The 23,390-nt window shown below is 43.0% G+C and overlaps 1 protein-coding gene across 1 annotated transcript in view; it reads right to left on the bottom strand.

The window, feature by feature from the left end:
• Positions 1-23,390, bottom strand: part of LOC144510895 (transmembrane protease serine 9-like) — a 47,579-nt gene that overhangs the window by 19,077 nt on the left and 5,112 nt on the right. The window contains exons 4-11 of the mRNA XM_078240985.1: positions 22,735-23,007; positions 18,635-18,816; positions 16,050-16,195; positions 13,925-14,136; positions 9,500-9,581; positions 9,276-9,420; positions 7,463-7,613; positions 3,620-3,892 (exon numbers count right to left, since the gene is read on the bottom strand). Coding sequence (XP_078097111.1) covers positions 3,620-3,892; positions 7,463-7,613; positions 9,276-9,420; positions 9,500-9,581; positions 13,925-14,136; positions 16,050-16,195; positions 18,635-18,816; positions 22,735-23,007 — 1,464 coding nt within the window. The remainder of the gene's footprint in view (positions 1-3,619; positions 3,893-7,462; positions 7,614-9,275; positions 9,421-9,499; positions 9,582-13,924; positions 14,137-16,049; positions 16,196-18,634; positions 18,817-22,734; positions 23,008-23,390) is intronic.

Below are 23,390 nucleotides of genomic sequence, written 5' to 3' on the forward strand. Positions count from 1 at the left end.
ATTAACTCCAAGCTACTTAAAGAGAAAACTTTTGAGGAAAATGAATTAGAAAGCAATTAGATCAAACAAGCCCATTCCTTTTCACCCCTTCTTGCCCAGTTTTCTGCTCTTCCTTGCTCGGATACAGATCCTTGGCTCACTTGACCTCGAGTAGCTGTTCAATGTGGCCACTGTTTGGGTGCCAGTGACTACAAGAAGACATCACAGCCAATGCCAAGATTATACTTAACCAACAGCCATTTACTTCAAAAACAGAAAGTGCTGGAATATCTCAGCAGGTCTGACAGCATCTGTGAAGAGAGATTAGAGCCAACGTTTCGAGTCTGGATGACCCTTCGACTCTATTTTCTGTTCACAGATGCTGTCAGACCTGCTGAGATTTTCCTGCATTTTCTGTTTTGTTTCAGATTGCAGCAATCGCAGTATGCCACATAATTCTAATGGGAGTTGGTTTAGCTCAGTTGGCTGGTCGACTGATTCATGATGCAGTGAGACCAACAGTGTGGGTTCAGCTGAAGTTATTCATGAAGGCCCTGCCTTCTCGACCTTACCCCCTCATTTGGGTGGCACGGTGAGCACTGCTGCCTCACAGCGTCAGGGACTCAGGTTCGATTCCCGGCTTGGGTCACTATCTGTGCGGAGTCTGCACGTTCTCCCCATGTCTGCGTGGGTTTCCTCCAGGTGCTCTGGTTTCCCCCCACAGTCCAAAAGATGTGCAGGTTAGGTAAATTGGCCATGCTAAATTCTCCCTTAGTGTACCCAAACAGGCGCCGGAGTGTGGCGACTAGGGGATTTTCACAGTAACTTCATTGCAGTGTTAATGTAAGCCTACTTGTGACTAATTAAAAAAAACTAAACTAAAAGGTATGGTGATCCTCAGGTTAAAATCACCACCAGTCAGCTCTCCCCTTCGAAAGCTCATCTGGGACTAAGGTGATTTTACCTACATTGGTTTCTCAAAAAGTATTTCAAGGCAACAGCTTTTTTCAGCGTACTTCTCGTCTGCTGTTGTGCCTGGCTGTACTCCAGGTGGAGATCTTCCAACTCAACTTTGATACAAACATTCTCTGATTGTACCTCTGCTTTTTCTTGCTCTGCCTGCCACTGGGCTTTTTCTTGTCATTCACTACTATCTACTTGTACAGTTCTGGAAACATGTCTGTGTCATCAGAAAGGAAATTATTTGGGACTTCTGTCTTGGGCTTCCCATAAAGATGCATTACTGGGACTTCTGGCAAGTTTTATGCCTCTCTAGCACCCTCATGTGGTAGATTCGGGTGTTGTCTTTTGCTCTTTTTCCACTTTGCTGGGGCGTTTCTGTGCTTTTTTTTAGGTCTGAACTCTTCTTAGCTTGAAGATTAACATATTCGTCAAAGACAGTTTATAGTTCCTGGAGGCTGATTAAGGATACATTAATTCTTTACATCAAGACAATGTGGTGCACAAGATCACCAAATCAATACTTAATTTGCAAAATCTCACTAACTGTCCTGGCTTGAGACAATTCACACCTCTTTAACCTGTGCTTAACCCTTTCTCCACTCGCATTGTCTGCACCTGTAAAGACTTGATTACCTTTTAAGACTCGCATACCAACCATTATCTTGTAATTGAGTTTGTGTCTATATATGCCCTGTTTGTGAAACAAATCCTGTACTTACCTGATGAAGGAGCGGCGCTCCGAAAGCTCATGCTACCAAATAAACCTGTTAGACTTTAACCTGGTGTTGTGAGACTACTTACTGTGCCTACCCCAGTCCAACGCCGGCAACTCCACATCAATACTTAATTCTTAACTTGGTCTTTCTCTGAATCTTTACTGAGACCTGATTTAAAATAATTTATGGGATGTGGGTATCGCTGGCTAGGCCAGCATTTATTACCCATTCCATTTGCCCTTGAGAAGGTGGTGGTAGCTGCCTTCTTGAACCGCTGCAGTCCCTGTAGGGTATGTAGGGAGGGAATTACAGAATGTTGACCCAGTGACAGTGACGAAATGGCGATACGTTTCCAAGGCAGGATGCTGAGTGACTTGGAGGGGAACTTCCAGGTGGTGGTGTTCCCCTGTGTTTGCTGTGCTTTTTCTTCTAGATGACAGCAGTCATGGGCTTGGAAGATGCTGGCTAAGGAACCATGGTGATTTTCTGCAGTTCATATTGTAGATGGTACTCACTGCTGCCACTGTTCACTGTGGTGGAGGGAGTGAATGTTTGTGCAAGGGGCAGCAATCAAGCGGACTGCTTGTACTTGATGGCATCAAGCTCCTTAAGTGTTGTTGGAGCTGCGCTCATCCAGGCAATGGGAGAGTATTCCATCACACTCTTGACTTGTGCCTTGTAGATTGTGGACAGGCTTTGGGAGTAAGGAGGTGAGTTACGCACCACATGATTGCTAGCCTCTGACTCTCTCTTGTAGCCTCAGTATTTATGTGGCTAAGCCTGTTCAGTTTCTGGTCAATGGTAACCCCCAGGGTGTTGATAGTGGGGAATTCAGTTATAGTAATGCCTTTGAATGTCATTGGGAGATGGTTTGTTCCTCTCTTGTTGGAGGTGGTCATTGTCTGGCACAAATGTTACTTGCCAGTTGTCAGCACAAGTCTGGATATTGTCCAGATCTTGTTGCATTGAGACATGAACTGCTTCAGTACCTGGAGAGTTGTGAATGGTGCTGGACATTGTGCATCATCACTGACCATCCCCACTTCTGACCTTATGATGAAGGGAAGGTCACTGATGAAGCAGTTGAAGATGGTTGGGCCTAGGACCCTCCCCTGAGGAACTCTTGGAGTGATGTCCTGAAGTTGAGATGATTGATCTCCAACAACCACAACATTTGTGCAAGATATGGCGCCAACCACTGGAAAGTTTTACCGATTTTGATTGACTTCAGTTTTGCTAGGGCTTCTTGATACCACACTTGGTCAAGTGCGGCCTTGATGTCAAGGGCAGTCACTCTCACCTCACTTGTCAAGTTCAGCTCCATGTTGGAACCTAGACTGTAATGAGGTCAGGAGCTGAATGATCCTGGCAGAACCTAAACTGATCGTCAGTGAGCGGGTTGTTGCTAAGCAAATGCCACTTGTACTCAAATAATATGAAAAGTCGCTTCTCAAGGATGCTAAATTTCCTGATGGATTTAGCCTTTGATTTGTTCCAAGTGGAGTAGACAGTGTGAAATGGCAGCCCACGTTAAAAATGTTTAGAGTGTGGGGACAGCTTTAAGAGGATTCAGGCTTTCAAAATGCCATCAGTGTTCATTGCAGACAAAAGGCTTGCTGGTTTTGGTGGGCTCCACAAAATGGTAGCAGTAAGTCTCAGTAAAGATTCAGAGGAAGACCAGATTAAGTTTTATTTTAACTGCTTTGGTGATCTTGCGAATCATGTTGTCCTGAAACAAGGCAGTGATCTTGGACATGCGAGAATAGGCCACCGAATTTTCTATGTGTAGTCCACTGATGGGGCCTCTGTGATTTCCACATAAATAACGGGGAGCACCCTTAATTGCCCTGCAGAGCCCAATGCAACTTTAAATGAAAGAAGACAGCTCGCAATCTGCCTTGTAATGCATGTACTTTAACAATCTTAGAAGTTTAATTTTAATTTAGAGAACTGTAGCTTACCGCACAAGAATCCTTCCTAGCTCTACTGTCACCAGCACATAACATGTCCTTTGTTATGAAGGGATCATAATTATAGTATTTCTCACTGTTGCATCGTTTCCTGGGAACGATGGTTATATTTACTTCCCTCAGGGTATCAGATGCTTTCAGAACTTCAGGATCTGTTGTTCCCCATCCTGCAACACTACACTTGGTTCCGGCTTTGACATCTCCTGTTGATTTAGGCAGCTCCAGAGTTGACACGTACTTATTCAAAACAGCCGCTTGGACCAACTGTCCCAAATGAAAATGGAAAATAGAATGTATTATTAGATTTAGTGCAAATGTCACTGGTCAACTATGATGCATTAAACTGAAAATATCTTAGTTTAAGTTTTCAGCTGTAAATCTTTTGAGCTTTCAAGAGCTCGGCCATGTCAACACGATTGCTCGTGATTATCTTTTTTCTGCATAACCTAATGTGATTAGCTGCATTGTGTTTCTGAATTATTTAGTCTGCTTGTTCAGCCTCTGGGAAAAGAAATTTATTTCTGGGATCACTATCTGTTTGTCTATCATATCGGTGCCAATATGCTGCCACCTTTATCTTCAGTTTGTTAAAATGCATGAAAACAGCTGTTCACAAGACTGCCAATTCTAATTCCACTTCTAATGTGACATCAAAGACAGCAAACAAATTAAGAGACTAAATCGGGCAAATACGTATGAATTACTGCCAGACTGCAAACACCTAACCCAGTAATTAAGCTGGTTTTTGAAAACAGGAATAAATGTCAATAAATATTGGACATAGTGGGTGGGATTTAACAGCCTCGCTCATCCCGAAACCATAAAATCCCACCTGAGGTCGACGGACCTTTTCATGTTCCGCCCCTCGCCCCCACTCCGATTCCCGTGGCGGGTGGGGCGGTAAAATTCTGGCCGGTTTCTTTTCATAGTTATCTACTGATGAATAAGGCGGCATTGCTGCCCCATATAGGACACCATTCCTTCATTTAACACCTCCCTTAAAGCACTATTTGTCATCCAATTCACAACAAATGTAATCATTTTTGCTTCCATTATTCTCTTCCATTCCTTTGGAATTATAAATTTATCTATATCTGTGGCATTAAACCAATGCCTGGCAAATTGGTGGAACCCTGGTGAAATTGCATAAATGACTATAATCATAGAATCCCTACAGTGCAGAAGGTGGCCATTCAGCCCATTGAGTCTGCACTGACTCTGACAGAACGTCATACCCAAGCCCTAACCCTGTAACCCCACATATTTACCTCGCTAATCCCCTGAACCAACACATCTTCGGATGCTAATGGAAATTTACCGCGAGCAGTTCACCTAACCAACAGATCTTTGGACTTTGGAGGAAACCGGAGCACCCGGAGAAAACCCACGTAGACACGGGGAGAATGTGCAAACTCCACACAGACAGTGACCCGAGCCAGGAATTGAACCCGGGTCCCTGGTGCTGTGAGGCAGTAGTGCTAACCACTGTGCTACCGTGCCACCCCAAATAAATGCAAATTGCTCTTGGAGTTTCCACTGAATTCCCAACAAATTTGTAGCAAGAGTTTGGCAGAGCAATGTAGAAATACTCGCTTTATTCCGTAGCACAGATAACCAGATCCATGGGCTTCTGGTATTTGCATATTTAAATGTAATCAGGGGAAATTATTTCTAGGAATATTTTTTGAAACATTAGCGAACAGTTACAGCATTGATAGCGTAATTGATAACCTCATCATCCAAATATTGACACACCCAAGATATTAACCGTTTTTTTTACATTTGCCCATTACTTTGCTGTGAATTTTTAATTTTGGTTCATTCACCATTCGAGATATTTGTCATGAAGAACATCTACCAGTAGCTGACAGTCTAACAAAATGGTAGACTTTATTCATTAGATTTATTTTTTCCAGGGTTTCTCATCAGAGGCAATTTGGCAAACCATGGCCAGGAATTGAAACTTTTCCTGAGGTGCTGCACATCATTCTTTTTTATTTATTTGTGGGACATGCATGTCGCTGGCTGGGCAGCATTTATTGCCCATCCCTTGTTGCCCAAGGGCAGTTGAGAATCAACCACATTGCCACATGTAGGCCAGACCAGGTAAGGACGGCAGATTTCCTTCCTGAAGGACATTAGTGAACCAGGTGGGTTTTTCCGACAATCCACAATGGTTTCATGGTCGTCAGTAGATTCTTAATTCCAGATTGTTTTTAGTGATTTCAAACTCCACCATCTGCAGTGGCAAGATTCGAACCCGGGTCCCCAGAACATTAGCTGAATTTCTGGATTAAAGGGAAGACTATTGAGGATAATGCGCTTTAGATAGCCTATATGGGCTTTCAAAAATGTGTGTGGTTAAGTAATATGTAATAAATCTGTTAGCAAAATGAAAGGCCATGGATTTGGAGGGGCAATGGCACCATGGATGTAAAATTGGCAAGAGAAAGAAAGCAGAGAGTGGTGGTGAATGGTGGTTTCCAGATTGGAGATAAATATACAGTGGTGTTCCCCACAACTGGTATCAGGACCACTGCTCTTTTTAATATATATTATTGACCTGATCTTGGTATGTATGTGTTGTAATTTCAAAGTTTGCAGATGATAGGAAATTTGGAAATGTACTAAACAATGGGGTGGATTGTACAAACAGGACAATAGTAGGGAAAATGGGCCGACATATAACAGATGAAATTTAATGCAGAGAAATGTGAGATGATAGATTTTGACAGAAAGAATGAACAGAGGCAACATCAAAATGAGTGCAGGAGCAGAAGGATTGTATATGTACCCAAATTAGCTAGACAAGCTGAGAATGCTGTTCAAAAGCATATGGAATTCTTGGCTTTGTTAGCAGAGAAACATGGTACCAGAGCAAGATAATTATGTTAAACCTTTCCAAAGCTCAGACTGATTTTCAGCTGGAATATTATCTCATTCTGAGAAATACACTTTAGGAAAGATGTCAAGGCTTTGGTTAGGATGAAGAAGAGATTTACGAGAATGATACCAGGGATGTGGGTCTTCAGTAGCGTGGACAGACAGAAGAAGCTGGGATTGTTCCCCTTTGAGCAGTGAGCTTAAGAGGAATTTTGATTCAAAATCATGAATGGTTTTTATAGGGTATTAGGAGAATCTGCTTCTAGTAGCAGAAGGTATTGTTACACAAAGGCCACAAATCTAAGGTGCCTGAAATGGAACCAGAGGTGTTTAAGGATTTTTTTCAACTCATTGAGTTGCTGTGATATGGAATGCGCTGCCAGAATTGGTGATGAAAGCAGATTCAGAAGTAACATCCAAAAACAAATGAAAGGGGGAAAACAAGTTACAAGAACTATGGATAAAAGCAGAAGATTAATTGGATAACTCTACCAAAAGAGTCTGGACAGATAAAGTGGGCTGAAGAGTCTCCTTCGCGGGATTTGAGCTAACATTCAGCCTCCTGCTAAGCTCGCCGCCAAACATGACTTCACAACAGAGGATGACTGGGTGGAACAAGAGCACTTCAAGCTATTGTCAGAGTTTATCAATGGGACCAGAAAGGGTCAGAAACATATTGATCTGGACTTTACAGGGAGATGGTAGTATCATCTGCAAATTTTGCTATGTTACACTCTGTCCCTGCTTGCATATCATTTATATCGATTGTAAACAATTGAGGTCCAAAGACTGACCCCTGCGGCACCCTACTAGTTTGCCAGCCAGAGAAGGACCCATTTAGCCCGACCTTCTGCTTTCTGTCAGTCAACCAATCCCCAATCCAATCTAGTCCTTTACCCCCAATCCCCTGCGACCTCACCTTCTGGATCTCGCCGAACAAACATTCAGTACCTGAAGCAGCATGAGGTCATTTTTTGCAGTTTCCTCATCAAAGTTGGGGTGAGGAAATGTCTTCAACACTTTGATTGTCTTTTTCCCTTTTTGCAGCTTAGTAAGTGAATGTGCACCAAGGAGCACTTTACAATGGCCTACTTGACTGAACCTGCAATTGGAAAGGTGAATGAGTTGTCCAAAGTTTCAGAAAACATTTTGTTAAAAAGTATATATTTTAATTGTCCAGGTTGTATAAGTTTACTTTTGACTTTCTATCAGCATGAAGTAGTATTATATTGCTAACAAAAAACAGAATAATTATAATGAGCCTGTAAATATTGGCAACCGTCTTGAATTCAATCACATCTACTCATGTAAACAAATAGTCCTAACTATATAACATAAGCATCAAAGTTCCAAAGTTCATTAAGGAACTTTTTCTTTTATGAATTTTATACTCTTCAAAATAGGGTATAAGTAGTCAAAGTAGGCTTACATTAACACTGCAATGAAGTTACTGTGAAAATCCCCTAGTCATATCACTCTGGTGCCTGTTCAGGTACACTGAGGGGGAATTTAGCATGACCAGTACACCTAACCAGCACGTCTTTCGGACTGTGGGAAGAAATCGGAGCACCCGGAGGAAATCCACACAGACATGGGGAGAGCGTGCAAACTCCGCACAGTGACCCAAGCCGGGAATCGAACCCGGGTTCCTGGCACTGTGAGGCAGCAGCTAACCACTCTGCCACCATGCTGCCCCTGAGTATAAGTTTTGGGGAATGGTAAAAAATTGCATTTTTGGCACCTCTTGTCGACACAAACCATTATTAGGTCAGTTGTAAAAAAGGCCAGAGATAGTATAGCTCTTTCTATCACATATACCAGTCTAGAAAACATTATTGTTTATTTTCTACCTTTATGATACTCTTTTATTGTGAAGTGTCAAAAATAGCTCATATACCATCAGGTGTTGTCATGAGCCAAGATGAAAGCCATCTTATAGCAAGACTATATGCGCACAAGTTCCCCACAAGCTTTCCTCACTACATTCTGAGATTTTGCCACAGCAAATCCCATCATGAACCTCTCAGAGAGTTAGCGGCCATATTGTGATTTGTATCCGTGGCGAACAGGGCTGGAAAATGGCCTTCTATGTAAGGTAGTAGCTAGTGGAGTGCCTCAGCTATCAATGCTGGGGACATTTACAGTGCGCATACAAATGAAAATAAACTCAAAGTTTGTATGTGATACTAAACTGGGAGAGGCTACAAAGACCATGACACAGCTGATCACACACATACAGAATGACCTGGGTAGATTGGAGAACCAAACAGTCTTTTACTAAAAGTATTTGCATAGACAGAAATAAGCCTAATGACATTAGCAATTTTTAATAAAAGATGTAAACATTTGCTGTGGTCACAGCCTTTCAGAAAAGTACAGCTTTCCCATTCCCTGTAAGTGAGCTTCCAATACAAATAAAGTTGACCCGAGCAAATCAAATGGGTGAGCTCACAAGTTGGTAAACCAGGGCTGAGAAGGGATCAGCTGACCAATGCCCGATCAAACATCTGATTAGAAACTCAATTTATGGTTGAGGAAGGAAAGGGGATAAACATCTTCGCAGTCATATTTTTGCAAAATCGTCTCGGAAATTTTCAGACAGTGTTGTCCCTGGTTCTGTGCCCATACGCTTCACACGAAAATGACTGGTGGTGCTAATCCTCAATATTCCTTTGAAAATACCATTCACATCTCACGAAATAAGAAAGAGATATTAACCTGAAAATAACACACACATCACACAAAGTGAAATATAGTAACTCACACATCACAGTGTGCTGCAGTCAATACCCATCTTGGTGTGATCAAAGCTCCTCCACAAATATGTTGTTTATTCACCTGAATAGAGACCATGTATGGTCGAGAGTGAGGTTTAATCACACGGCCTCCAATAATTTCAGTGCAGACACCTACAGAAATAGATAATAGAGAATTAGTTATTGAACAGTAAGCCTGGCTAATATAACCATTGGCTCTTTACATACTCACAGACTTGCAGAGTGAAAAAAAGAATCGTTAGAACTAGAAGCACCATACAAGATAAATTGAGCATTTTCTTCATGTTGTTACAGTGAACAGAATGGCAGATTCACGGCATGGTTTTTTTCAGAAGGAAGTGGTTTTACTAAGCTCTAGAGCAAAGCACTGAAAAGTTTCCAACACCTCTGGGCTCCATACAGTTGCAATAAAAGTTGCTAGGTGGCGGTTTGCCGTGCCTGTCGATCAATGTGATGGGCAAGGAAAATAGCGGGTGAGGATAAAAATGTGATTCACAACTGTCCTCCAGGCCCTGTTTTGCTGACGAGAAACAGCGAGAAGCCAAATAGCAAGAGTTAGAACGACTTACCTTGGTCCCGCACAGCATCTTCCGGCCTCCTGAAATCTTCCCCCTCACCGGCGAGATGTCCCGCTGGCAAGAATCACTACTGGTCTCCACCAGCAGGGATAAGGGACCATGGCCACACCGGGGAGATAACTGTGCCAGGGGCAGTGCCCAGGCGATGGGACCTTAGTGGGTTGGAACCTGTGAAGGGACGGGGGGGGGGGGAGGCAAAGGGGGAAGCTCTGCAGGGCAGGGAGGGAGCTCTGCAAAGGGGGAGACAAGGGGGGAGTTCTGCGGGAGGGACAGCTCTGCAAGGGGGGTGATCGGCAGGGAGGGTATGCAAGGGGGGCTGATTGGCAGAGGGGGGAGCCGGCACAGGGAGCGATCAGCAAGTTGGGGGGATGAAAGACCAGCATAGGGGGCAATTGGTGGGGAGGAGGACTGGCATCGGCAGGGGGGTGGTGGGGACCAACACAGGAGGGGGACATGCAGGGTGGGCTGCAGTGGAGGTCATGACTTCCTGCCAGTTTTACTCATACAGGTTTCTTGTATGCAAACTTTGCAGTTACCTCAGTTTACTTATTTACTATAGCCAGCTCCAGAATCTATTGTCAGTGTATCTTTTACCCACTAACTAACTGATTTTCTCCATAGACAACAATGCACATGTGAATAGTATCCCCTTTTCTGACATTTCTTTGCTTAAACATCTTCCAAGTGGTTTAGCAAGCACACATTTATTATCCTCGTCGCCAGTTTTGTTGTGTCTTTGGAGAATGACATTCAGGAACACTCAATAAAGGAACGTAACTTTATTATGGTGTGTTCCCTTGAATACCTGCTGTTTCTCGGTTTCCCGCTCTACATTGCATTACAGGTTAGTGAGGAGGTAAGTGCTGCGCATCTGATAGCTCTCTGCTTGAGATCGGTGGGGTGGGGGGGGGGGTGGGAGGGGGAGTGGGTCTGCTGCCACTCTGCCTGAGATCGATGGGGAGAAGGGGCAGGGGCCCATGATCAGTCTGGGTGGTGGGGGATGGGGGGGATAAGGGGGTCAGTAATGTTGTGGAGATGGGGCAATGTCTGTGGGGGCCAAGGGGAGGCATTATCCGGCCCGGGATGGATGTGGCAGGGGAGCAGTGTTCTATAATTTTTTTTCTGCATATGCACAGTTGAAGGTGCCGATCGGAGATGCAGGGTTTCGGGCGCGTTAAGCCCCGCCCACAGGCTTGTGCAACGTGATTTGGAATCGCTGATTCTTTTGCAGGCAGAGTGCGTATGGGGGCGCCTGATAATGGGTCTAAAAGTCGGATCTGAAACACTCCCAGTTTCAAGTCCACCCAGCACTTAGAATCAAAATGGTAAAATAGGGCCCATAGTCACTGTTGAAATATAGGAAAAATGACAGCAAGGTCTCAAAATGACACTGAGAACATTCCCAGATCATTCTTTTTTGTGTGCTGTTTATTGAAGGATAAGGATTGGCCGCTCCCCCTTTCTTTGAAATAATGCCGTGGGATCTTTTCTATCCACCTGAGAAGGCAGATGAGGCCTTGGTTTCATAAGTGATGTAAAAAACGCTTCCTCTGACAATGCAGCATTTCATTACAACATTGAGGTACCAGCCGGGATTTCTTGTGTGCTGAACTCTCTGGAGAGGGCCATGAACCAACAACCTTTTGACTCAGAGGCAGCTGAGCCACATTTAACACGATTGAAGAGTCTCTGGTATCAGTTGTTTCCCTATTACTCACGCTCCTCCTTGGGGAAAAGGTGGTACTGCTATGGTAGACTTGGTAATGAATGTCTGTACTGAACACATCTGCAACACAGCAGGATGGTATTCATCAGCATGAACAGTTACCCTGATTCATTAATGAGACTTGCAGAGAGATTGGGGGCTGGAATATTTTCAAGTTGGCTCCAGGTAAGCATGCAAACCATTGCTTAACAGCCAGCGATCAATACAGAAAATGCTGCAAGTACTCAGTAGGTCTGGCAATAACTTTGGAGACAGAAGCATTAGCATAGAACCATACAATAGAATCCTTACAGTGCAGAAGGAGGCCATTCAGCCCATTGAACCTGCATCAACTTTCATCAAAACTCCACCCCACTGCCCTATCCCCGTAGCCACCGGTCATCTACCTAACCCACACAATTTTTGGAAACTAAGGGGCAATTCAGCATGGCCAATCCACCTAACTTGCACATCTTTGGATTGTAGGAGGAAACTGGAGCACCCGGAGGAAACCCACACAGACACAGGGAGAACGTGCAAATTCCACACAGACAGCCATCCAAGGCTGGAATTGAGCCCGGGTCCCTGGCACTGTGAGGCTATAGTGCTAACCTCTGTGCCACCTTGCCAACTGCTGCAGGGTTAATGGCTGGGATTCCAGGTGCTTGGTGCAACTTGGCCTCCTCTAGGCCTGGAAGTCACAAAGTAATTTTGTACACCTCTGGGGCAGCAAATCCCACCTCCTAGAGCTGCAGGCTAATCAGAGGGCCGACAGCTCCTTGATGGTCACTGCTGAAGCTGGAGCAGTCCCTAAACCAGCAGCCATCGAGGACACCCAGAGTAATAGTAAATGAGCTTGGGGAATGCTGGGGCCAATCACTATGGCTTCAACGAATGGAGGGATTGGTCACAAGGGCAGAGGGATGCTTCCAGCTGGGGTGGCCTTAGGGCAGCTTTCCTTGGGCCACAGGCTGACTGAACAGAGGGAGTCTCCCACCCCTCTCTCCCTCCCCCCACCACCACCAGGGACCAACATGAATGCCACCAGGTTTTACTGAGGCTTCCCCAGGTGGCAAGATGCTCATCTGCCGCTGGTAAAATACGTGACAAGGCCAGAGGTTGATGGGTAATGACATCCCTGCAATCCCACCCTATTTTACACAACCCCTGCCTGTTTCTGGGAGTTCCGGAGAGAGGGGAATAAAATTCTCTTCACATTTCAGTTTAATAACCTTTTTGTTCTGAGGCCATTGATCTGAAACAATTGGGCCTGATTATAACTCAATGCCATTGGATGGGATTTGACTGGGTTAAATTCAACCTCATTAACTCTGTTTATTGCCTCACAGATGCTGCTAGACCTGTTGAGTATTTCCAGCATTTTCTATGTTGATATCTGATTTCCAGCTTTGGCAGTATTTTTGCTTTCCTCATAAACAGGGCTTCCCCTGACTGAACAAACAACAAAACCTTCCCAGTGCTCAGTGTCCTGAGACAGTGTGCACTCACTGTCAGGCAATTACATGTGGATATCTTTCCTCCTTTCAAGCACTCCTCAAAACCTATCTCTTTGACCAAGCTATTGGTCATTTGCCCTAATAATTCCTTATATGTCTTGGTTTCACCTTTTCCTTTATAATGCCCCTGTGAAACATCTTTAGAAGCTTTCAGTAAAGCTGCTCTATAAGTGCCAGTTGTTGCTCTTGCATTATAGGGTTTCAAACTTTGTCCAAGTCAAACCTTTGTTGATTTACATGCTGAGCCATATTACTAATCCATGGTGATGCTATCCTGCCTTGTGCAACTGTGAGATTTTACACCCACTTTATGTTCCAGTTCCCCCCTCTGAGGCAAAACCCTAACAGTCACAGCACAGGCCACAGAGCAGATATAGGTAAAGCCTTTTGACACATCACATAGTTTGTGTGGCTGATTCTGAGAAATGATACAGTTTGAGCAATTAGATTATATTTTTTTTTACACATCCCAGGTTTATGTAGAAGCATGAACTGAATTTAGCACATAGTCAATTGTAATATTTGCAATGGACAGAAATTAGTCAAATTGCTAGTGAGTGATTACTATGTGGATGATACTCTGACTTACAGGCTCCCAAAACCGTTCAACACTCTGTAGCAGCAAACATCCTGATACACCTCAGGTGGAAATTCTGGCCTTCTTAAAATTAGTCACTTTTGAACACTAGCAGCTTAAAACAATTCAGGCTTTTAGGATTGTGAATTTGAAAAGAAATATGGCTGCACACTTGCTAAAACAAATCATGGATAGTGATGGTAAAGGCTCCAAAATTATTTCCAGCCCATGGTTGACTAAGAATCTCTCTCACTCTTACTGCTTGCCATGGGCCTCCGTTGGAAGGGTTTGCACGTCGATATCCAGCCTGTTGGGCTGCGTTATGAACACACTTTCTTTGGCCATCAGGGGGACAATTCTCCGGCCCTGCAGGCGCGGCGCAAATCATGTTATAGCCGAAGAATCCCGCGAGAGGAGCCGAACACGATTTGAGCGGAGGAGAGCTCACTTTGAGATTCTCCCCGGCCCTCACTGGGCATGAACCAGATTAGCATATTAAAATCATGATTTAATTATGCAAAATCAGCTGAATTCAGCCGGCTCCTTAAATGCACTAACACGCTGACGCAACACGAAGCTGGCAGGAATCCACAAACAGAGACCAGATGTGACGGCCATGCTGGGGGAGGTGGGATCAGAGGCCATTGGAGCTCTTGGGTGGTCAAGGACTTCCACCATGGTACTGCCAGGTTGACACTGCAAAGGGGCAGGGCCTAACCAGGGATTAAGAAGGAAGGCATAAAAGGAGCTTCTGAATGGGGATTCTTTTGCTGACTCCATGGTGGGATTTCACTCACTTCGGGGCTGTGCTGGTGGTGGGGGCGATTGTGGGGGAGGGCGGGGGGGCCTAATGGCAGTGAGTGGAGGAGGGTGGTTTCTTTGCCGGCAAGTAGGAGAGGAGGGGGAGTGGTTTTCTGGAGATTGGGGTGCCCTTTAAAAAAGGCGCCACAATCTCTGAGGAGCTGGCGCCATTATGTCCGACACATCTCTTTCCCAGTGGGAATCACCGCTCCAAAGAAATGTCTAAGTGTGGGTGGATTGTGATCTGGATCATACCGACCCCACCTGGTGAAAATCGCACTGCTTGTTCTGCTGGGGAAACACTGTTTCGGGAGAATTGTGCCCCAGGTCTTGGAGTGGGACCTGAAACTGAAGCTTCTGTCTTGGTGCCAGGGATGACCCACAGTGCCCAAGACCTCCTTCTGACACCATAATACACCTCAATACCCAGAAAGAGATTTCTTACTATAACTAATATATAACATTTAAAATTACATTGTTTAAGATTGTCTTTAATATTCTTTTCGGCTGTTTTTTCATTTTTCATGGTTAGCACTGCTGCTTCACAGCGCCAGGGACCTGGGTTCGATTCCCGGCTTGGGTCACTGTCTGTGCAGAGTCTGCATGTTCCCCCCCGTGTCTGCGTGGATTTCCTTCGGGTGATCCGATTTCCTCCCACAGTCTGAAAGACGTGCTGGTTAGGTGCATTGACCCGAACAGGCGCTGGACTGTGGCGACTAGGGGAATTTCACAGTAACTTTGTTGCAGTGTTAATGTAAGCCTGACTTGTGACTAATAAATAAACTTTAACTTTAACTTTATTTTCTAATTTTATTGAAAAGCCATAAACAGTGGAGTTCTGAAGAGATCTAGGATCCAGCCAGGAGATCATCAAAATGTCACGGGCTGACAATAAAAATAACCAAAAGTGCTGAAGGAATGCTGGCCTTTATAACTAGAGGACCAGCCTGCTGCAGCTTTATAAATCCCTGGTTGGACCACATTGAGCAATTCTAGGCACAACACCACTGGAAGAATACCTTGACCTTGATGGGAGTGGAACAAAGGTTTACCAGAAAGATGCCTGGACTCCGAGAATTAAATTACAAAGGGGCAATACAAAAATTCTCTTGAATTAGGGATGACTTGATTGAATGTTTCAAGATATTAAAGGGTGTTGCCAGGACGTATGGTGTCCAAGTTTGCTAACGTAGCATCACTTTGGAGGATGATGGGACAAGCAAGTTCAAAAAAGCTTAAAAGACAATCTACAATTGTCCTAGTTAAATGTCAAAGACAAAGGCCATCGTTTAACATAAGAACATATGAATTTGGAGCAGGCGCAGGCCACCCCTGTGGATACAAACCAACCTGTCCAACCTTTCCTTATAAGACACCCATCCTGTTCCAGGTATTAATTTATTCAACCTTCTCTGAACTGCCTCGAATGCATTTACATCCTCCCTTAAGTAAGGAGACCAATACTGTACCCAGTACTCTGGACATGGTCTCACCAATGCCCTGTATAACTGAAGCATAACCTCCCTACTTTTGTATTCAATTCTCCTTGCAACAAATGATAACAAATGATCTTTCCTAATTACTTTTGGACCCACATAGTAGCTGTCCACGATTCATGCACAAGGACAGCTGGAACCTCTGCATCTCAGACCTCTGCAGTTTCTCACAATTCAGGTAATATGCTTCTTTTTTATTCTTCCTGCCAGAGTGGACAAAACTGAAGGTGGCACTGTCAAACACAAAATGAGGTATAATTTAGAGATTTAAAATATGTAATAATGATATCATTGATGCTTCAGACTGTCAGCATTCAAAATCAATACAACCAAAACCCGACAAAACATTGTTTATCTACAGCAGCTGCAAGTTTAGATATTTTGGATGGAGGTGAGAGACTAATCTAAGATGAGGAAAGAGACAACGCAAAGGGAAGAGATGGTGTGAGATATTCAAACCTGCAAAGATGCAATGTGGTTATATGTTTAGGAGCTAGTGAAGCATAGAGGAGAATATGCCCCTGTCTACATCAACAGGGATGAAGTAGAAAGGGTCGAGAGTTTCAAGTTTTTAGACGTCCAGATCACCAACAACCTGTTCTGGTCCCACCATGCTGACACGATAGTTAAGAAAGCCCACCAATGCCTCTACTTTCTCAGAAGACTAAGGAAATTTGGTATGTCTGCTGTGACTCTCATCAACCTTTACAGATGCACCATAGAAAGCATTCTTTCTGGTTGTATCACAGCTTGGTATGGCTCCTGCTCTGCCCAAGACCACAAGAAACTACAAAAGGACATGAATGTAGCCCAATCCATCACGCAAACCAGCCTCTCACCATTGACTCTGTCTACACTTCCCGCTGCCTTGGAAAAGCAGCCAGCATAATTAAGGACCCCACGCACCCTGGATATCCTCTCTTCCACCTTCTTCCGTCGGGAAGAAGATACAAAAGTCTGAGGTCACGTACCAACCGACTCAAGAGCAGCTTCTTCTCTGCTTCCATTAGACTTAAATGGACCTACCTTGCATTAAGTTGATCTTTCCCTACACACTAGCTATGACTGTAACACTACATTCTTCACTCTCTCGTTTCCTTCTCTATGAACGGTATGCTTTGTCTGTATAGCGCACAAGAAACAATATTTTTCACTGTATACTAATAGATATGACAATAATAAATCAAATCTATTTCAAATCTAAATTTAATCTAAATTTATCAGACATAAAAAAATTCCTTGCAATCTTGAATTTATTAAACATTAAACAGTCCAGTCTTCTGATACCTGATGCTACCTATCTAATCCAACTAGCTGTCGATCTAAAGGTAGTATAGGTTACATTAGTAGGGATAAACTGTCACCATATACTCGTTTAGTTATTGAAACTAAGGGCTGGATATTTGCAGCCAGAATAGCAGAATTATTACAGCACAGAAGGAGACAATTTGGTCTGTCATGTCAGTGCCTGTTTAAAGTAAAGTTTAAAGTATATTTATTAGTCACAAGTAAGGCTTACATTAACACTGCAATGAAGTTACTGTGAAATTCCCCTAGTCGCCACAGTCTGGCGCCTGTTCGGGTCAGTGCACCTAACCAGCACGTCTTTCAGAATGTGGGAGAAAACCGGAGGAAACCCACACAGACACGGGGAGAAGGTACAAACTCCACACAGACAGTGACCCAAGCCGGGAATCGAGCCTGGGTCCCTGGCACTGTGAAGAAGCAGTGCTAACCACTGTGCTACCGTGCTACCCCATGCCTGCTCTCTGTACGAGCAATTTACCTAGTGCCAGTGGGTGGTGTGGGACTTCCTTGCGGGGCATGCCATGCCTGATGCAGGCACCCACAAGCAGGAATGGAGGAATCTGAAGTAAGACACCCTTTGCCCTTTAAATCAACCTCCAACCATCCTCCACCCCTAACCTCTCTCTGTCTCACCCCAGCAAACCTGCCCCACTAACACTTTCCTTGGACTCCATTATTGATCACTGGTGCAGGCCACACTGCACAATGAGCTGTGGACATCACACCCTCTGGCACTGCCAATGCTGGAGAATTGCTGACCACTGCATGTTGACAGCTCTTGGGATCAGGACATCTGCTCTGCCCACAGGCACCAGGAAGTCTAGCACTGGGCAGATAAGTGCCCGATTGAGATTTAATCACACTGGCCCTCCCACAAGTGTTCGTGGTGGGCTTCCCAATTTCCCAACCAGCAGATGGGCTTCTAACTGACTGCTAAATTCGGTCTCTTGACTGAGTGACTGTACATGTATCTAGAGGTCACAAGCTAGGGACATTAGGTACAGCAATTCTGGTGGTTGGCAGATGGACAAAAAATTGTCTTTAATATCAAGAAATAAATCAAGAAAAATTGAACGGGCATCAAAGGTATGTGTGTCAGGCCTTAGAAAATTAAATTGTTCACAACAGATCAGCCAAACTCAAAACAGTACAGTAGCTCATTCAGAAAGAAAATGACAAATCTTATTTTGCAAAGCAATGTATTTGCATTATTCTATTTTATAATGTTCTGCAGTGGATATTCATATTGAAAATTAATTATTCGAATGTTACATGTGAAAAATGTTAAACATCACAAGATAGATTTTTCAAGCAAACCAGCGCCAGGAGTGGAGGGCAAAACATTGTTATTTCTAGAAGAAGTTTAATCAATTGTTCTGACTTTCATGGTCTTGTTTATCCATTTCAAGAATCTTTCAGATAAACGAGTATAAATGCCAGGTTTCTTCGGTTTAGCGCAATCATCTCCTGCTGAAACAATGCCTCTGTATATATATTTTTTACTGAACATGTTGGCTCTGCACATGAGTGGACCACCAGAATCCCACTGAAAAAAAGTAAAGAAACGTAATGTCAGTCAAAAGGTACCTAATTTCAAATTTCATTTATTTCAAATTTGGAAAATCATGATCAATCCATCATGGTGTTGTATACTGGTGGTCAAGATCAAACGTAGTTGCTTGGGGAAAATGGTGAAATTATGAGTGGGGCATGTATAATAAGTTAATAATATGTAAGATTTGAAGAGTGAAAAACAGAGATAAAGAAAGTGTTTAAAGATGTAATAACAAAGAAAAACTCTACACAAATATATATGAACTATGTAACAAAAGCTTTGCATTGTAAAATGTAAAATGATTATGTTAACATCAAGATAAAGGCATTAAATTTTCCTCAGTGCTCAGCCAGCCACTGTAAGCTTGGCAGAAGATTGACAGAAATCCCATTTAATTGTCGACCCCAGGTTCCAAAATGATGGTGACTGATTGGGTAAACCCTCAGGAATATTCCACTGAAAGAATATACATGCAACTGAAGAGTTTACAACAGAGCTAGAAAAATATGAAACTATAAACGATTTGTAGCAAAGAGATAAAAATTGAACTCCATTCTAGATTATTTTGTCATGAGGGATATAAAGCTGTAATTTCTCCAGCTAACTAAACATATACTGAACTGTTTAACAGGGACTTTTTATAGCCAAAACTGACCAAAGATGGCTGCCACCTGTCACTTGATGTCTGGTATTGTAAGTTGACTGCTTTTTTGGAAAAGTTTCAGCACTGCAGATATGCCCCAACATGTTGCTTTTGGAATGTCATATCTGAAGGTGTCAACGTCCACTTAAAAAAGGAACCATTAAAGGAATGGGACACAGCATTTATGTCGCTATAAGACCACCTCTCCAATGGAGACTGAAAGTCTTCCAGGACAATGGTTACCTGAAAGTGGGGGAGGGGGGGGTCATAAAATGGATAATAGCTCCTTCAGAAGCTAATGATTTGGACATTATAAGCCATAGAACAAAAGCCAGATTGAAATTTCAGATAAATAAACCCTTTCTGAAATCATTGTGAGAAAGCAGGTCATATGACTAATTACCATTCTGCAATCCCTTTATACAGTCACTAAACTCAGATACTAGAGTAGCCTGGAGAAGTTGTTAATGGAGCAGTAAAGGAGTTCCCTTCTCTCTTACTTCTCAAGTTAAAGACCTATCTTTTACAATCCAGGCAGCACAGTAGCACAGTGGTTAGCACTGCTGCCTCACAGTGCCAGGGACCCAGGTTCGATTCCCAGGTAGGGTCACTGTCTGTGTGGAGTTTGCACGTTCTCCCAGTGTCTGTGTGTGTTTCCTCCCGGTGCTCCGGTTTCCTCCCACAGTCTGAAAGATGTGCTGGTTAGATGCATTGACCCGAACAGGCGCCTAAGTGTGTCGACTAGGGGAATTTCACAGTGACCTCATTGCAGTGTTAATGTAAACCTTATTTGTGACTAATACATAAACTTTAATCTGAAAATCAAGCATATAGATCGTGAATTTTCATCAAAAGAAGTCTCAGGAGCAAAATTCATAGATTTCTGGAAAAGACGGATTACAGATTAAAAAGGAAATTGTCTGGCAATTGCAGTTACATAGGCTTCGACTCAACTCCTGGGACTTAAAGAAACCTGGAAAAGTCTCTGCCACATCAAAGAACTCATAAACCATGAACTCTCTTTTTACCTTTTGGAATTGAATTTTCAATTTGGCTAAGAAAGTAACTACCTCCAGTATAACTTGTAAAACTTTGCACGCTTGTGTTTGTGTGAATGTGCCTCATGAAACTTTGAGAAATGTGGGTTTACCTTTCTTAAATATTTTGCTATCTTTACCTGGGTGGGTTTTTAACTCAGTAAAAACAAATCCTTTTTGTGTTAAAATTTCCAAGAAAGCCTGCCAGACTCGTTTCTTTGCAATCAGTACATGAATGGTTAATTACAGACATTGAGAAAATGTCTTCATCTTCCTAAATTCACAAGGTCAGACCTGGAGTGGTAAATTAGTGTCGTCAGTTTTTACCCCTTCTCACGCAGTCATAACAAGATTAAACCAAAACTCCTCTAGACATAGCTTGTTTATAGCATCTAAAAAGTGCCTGTAGTTTGGGTAAATGTGAGAAGACAAAATGAGGTGAGAAAAGAGACAACATAAAGGAAGAGATAGTGTGAACTGTTCATCACGAATACAATACAATGCATGCTGTAGTTACATGTTTAAAGAATGGTGTGTAACAGCACTTTCTTTACAACATTTAATTTTATAAAACTTGGCACGAGTTCCTTCCATTTATATCTATAAATAAATACATGTTGTTTTTGTATTCTGATATCTGATGCTACCCAAATCCATTCTGAACAGTTGTTGATCTAAAACCATGTCTCAGTCGAGGGTGAGTTGGTGAAGTGTAGGGGAACTCAACAAGCCTGCTATTTAGGCAGCTCAGCTACTATTCAGGACCAAAGTGGCATTTACTATGTGTGCACACACTCCTGTTATTTATTACGCCCAACACTAATTAGACTGATTTTAATTTTATGTAAGCAATTGGGTTTTCAGTGGGTTAAATTGGGCCCATTGGTGAAAGCATTAGCACATCACAATTAAAATCCGCTGAACGTACGCAGGATTATCACAATGTCAATCAGCATGCAAAACTGATCTGAAACTGAAAGTGCCATGTTGGAGCTCCCATCCCTGCCAATACCCTCTCTTCACCTCAGTGGGTGGGATGAAAAATAAAGAAAGACGATAAAGAAGTGAAAGGTAGAGAACAGTTAAAAATTAAATAAAATGAAAAGGGGTCGAGGTGAGGTAAAGCTAATCAACCTATCCAAGGTCCAAAACACTCATTCCAGGTTAAACAACGTTCCACTTGCACCTCTTTCAATTTGGTCTATTGCATTTGCTGCTCCCAATGTGGTCTCCTCTGTATCAGACAGACCAAGCGTAGACTGGGTGATCGCTTTGCTGAGCACCTTTGGTCTGTGTGCAATCAGGACCCTGACCTTCCCGTTGCTTGCCATTTAAACACACAATCCTGCTCCCATGCCCACACGTCTGTCTATGGCCTGCTGCAATGTTCCAGTGAAGCTCAACGCAAACTGGAGGAACAGTATCTCATCTTCCTCCTAGGCACTTTACAACCTTCCAGTTTCATTATCGAATTCAACAACTTCAGATGATTAGCTCTACCCCACCTCGACTCCTTTGTTTTCATTTTATTTAATTTTTTATTCTTCTCTACCTTTTAATTCTTTATTGTTTTTCTTTATTTTTCTTACCCCCACTCTTTCCCCCTATTTTGTCCCTCCTTTCCTTACCTTTCCTCCCCTTTGCTTCCCCTTCCCCCTTTTTATTAATTTTACCTCTCTCCCATCCATCCCCTCCCCCCCTTCCCTTGCATCTTAATCTGTCACAGTTTACCCTCTGATTTCAGCTTCTCTGCCATTTGGCCATTTACACCCTTTATTCTCTCTATGGACTGCCATTAGCAGCCTTTCCCCTTGTTTCTGTGGCTATGACTCATCTTTCATTCCCTCACCCTGCAGTATAAACATCTCCCACTTTCTATGCCGTTCAGCTTTGACAAAGGGTCATCAGCTCTTTTCTCAGCTCTTTTCTCTCCTTACAGATGCTGCCAGCCCTGGTGAGACTTTCTAGCATTTTCTCTTTTGGTTTCAGATTTCCGCATCCGCAGTAATTTGCTTTTATCCAGCATTATTTTAATAGCATAGTTAATCACAGATCAGAACATTATTCATCTTCAGAATAGGACCTGTTATTTAGTTATTTCTACATCACATTTGTACCAGTGTGTCACTAACATTGAAGCACAGTGCATCAACAGTTGGGAATATTAATTACATTTAACTAACTTTAAAATCAAGGCAACAGGAGGTGAAAAAATTCTGTTTAACTTACCTTACATGAATCCTTTCTAGCTTTTTCATCACCAGCGCACAACATGTCCTTTGTTATGAAGGGATCATAATTATAGTATTTCTCACTGTTGCATCGTTTCCTGCGAACGATGGTTATATTTACTTCCCTCAGGGTATCAGATACTTTCAGAACTTCAGGATCTGTTGTTCCCCATCCGGCAACACTACACTTGGTTCCGGCTTTGACATCTCCTGTTGATTTAGGCAGCTCCAGAGTTGACACGTACTTATTCAAAACAGCCGCTTGGTCCAACTGTCCCAAATGAACATTGAAAATAGCATGTATTATTAGAACTATTAGATTATTAGAACTAAGAACTGAATACCAAGATCATTGATATCATTCATCATTGATTCGATTTTGATTTGATTTGATTTGATTTGATTTATTATTGTCATATGTATTAGTATACAGTGAAAAGTATTGTTTCTTGCGCACTATACAGACATAGCATACCATTCATAGAGAAGGAAAGGAGAGAGTGCAGAATGTAGTGTTACAGAAATTGCTAGGGTGGAGAGAAAGATCAACTTAATGCGAGGTACGTCCATTCAAAAGCCTGATGGCAGCAGGGAAGAAGCTGTTCTTGAGTCATTAATATAACCTCCAGCATTGTACACTCTTCCAGACTTGAC

The sequence above is a fragment of the Mustelus asterias genome, chromosome 1 (assembly GCF_964213995.1).
Source record: "Mustelus asterias chromosome 1, sMusAst1.hap1.1, whole genome shotgun sequence".
In the NCBI taxonomy this organism is placed as follows: domain Eukaryota; kingdom Metazoa; phylum Chordata; class Chondrichthyes; order Carcharhiniformes; family Triakidae; genus Mustelus; species Mustelus asterias.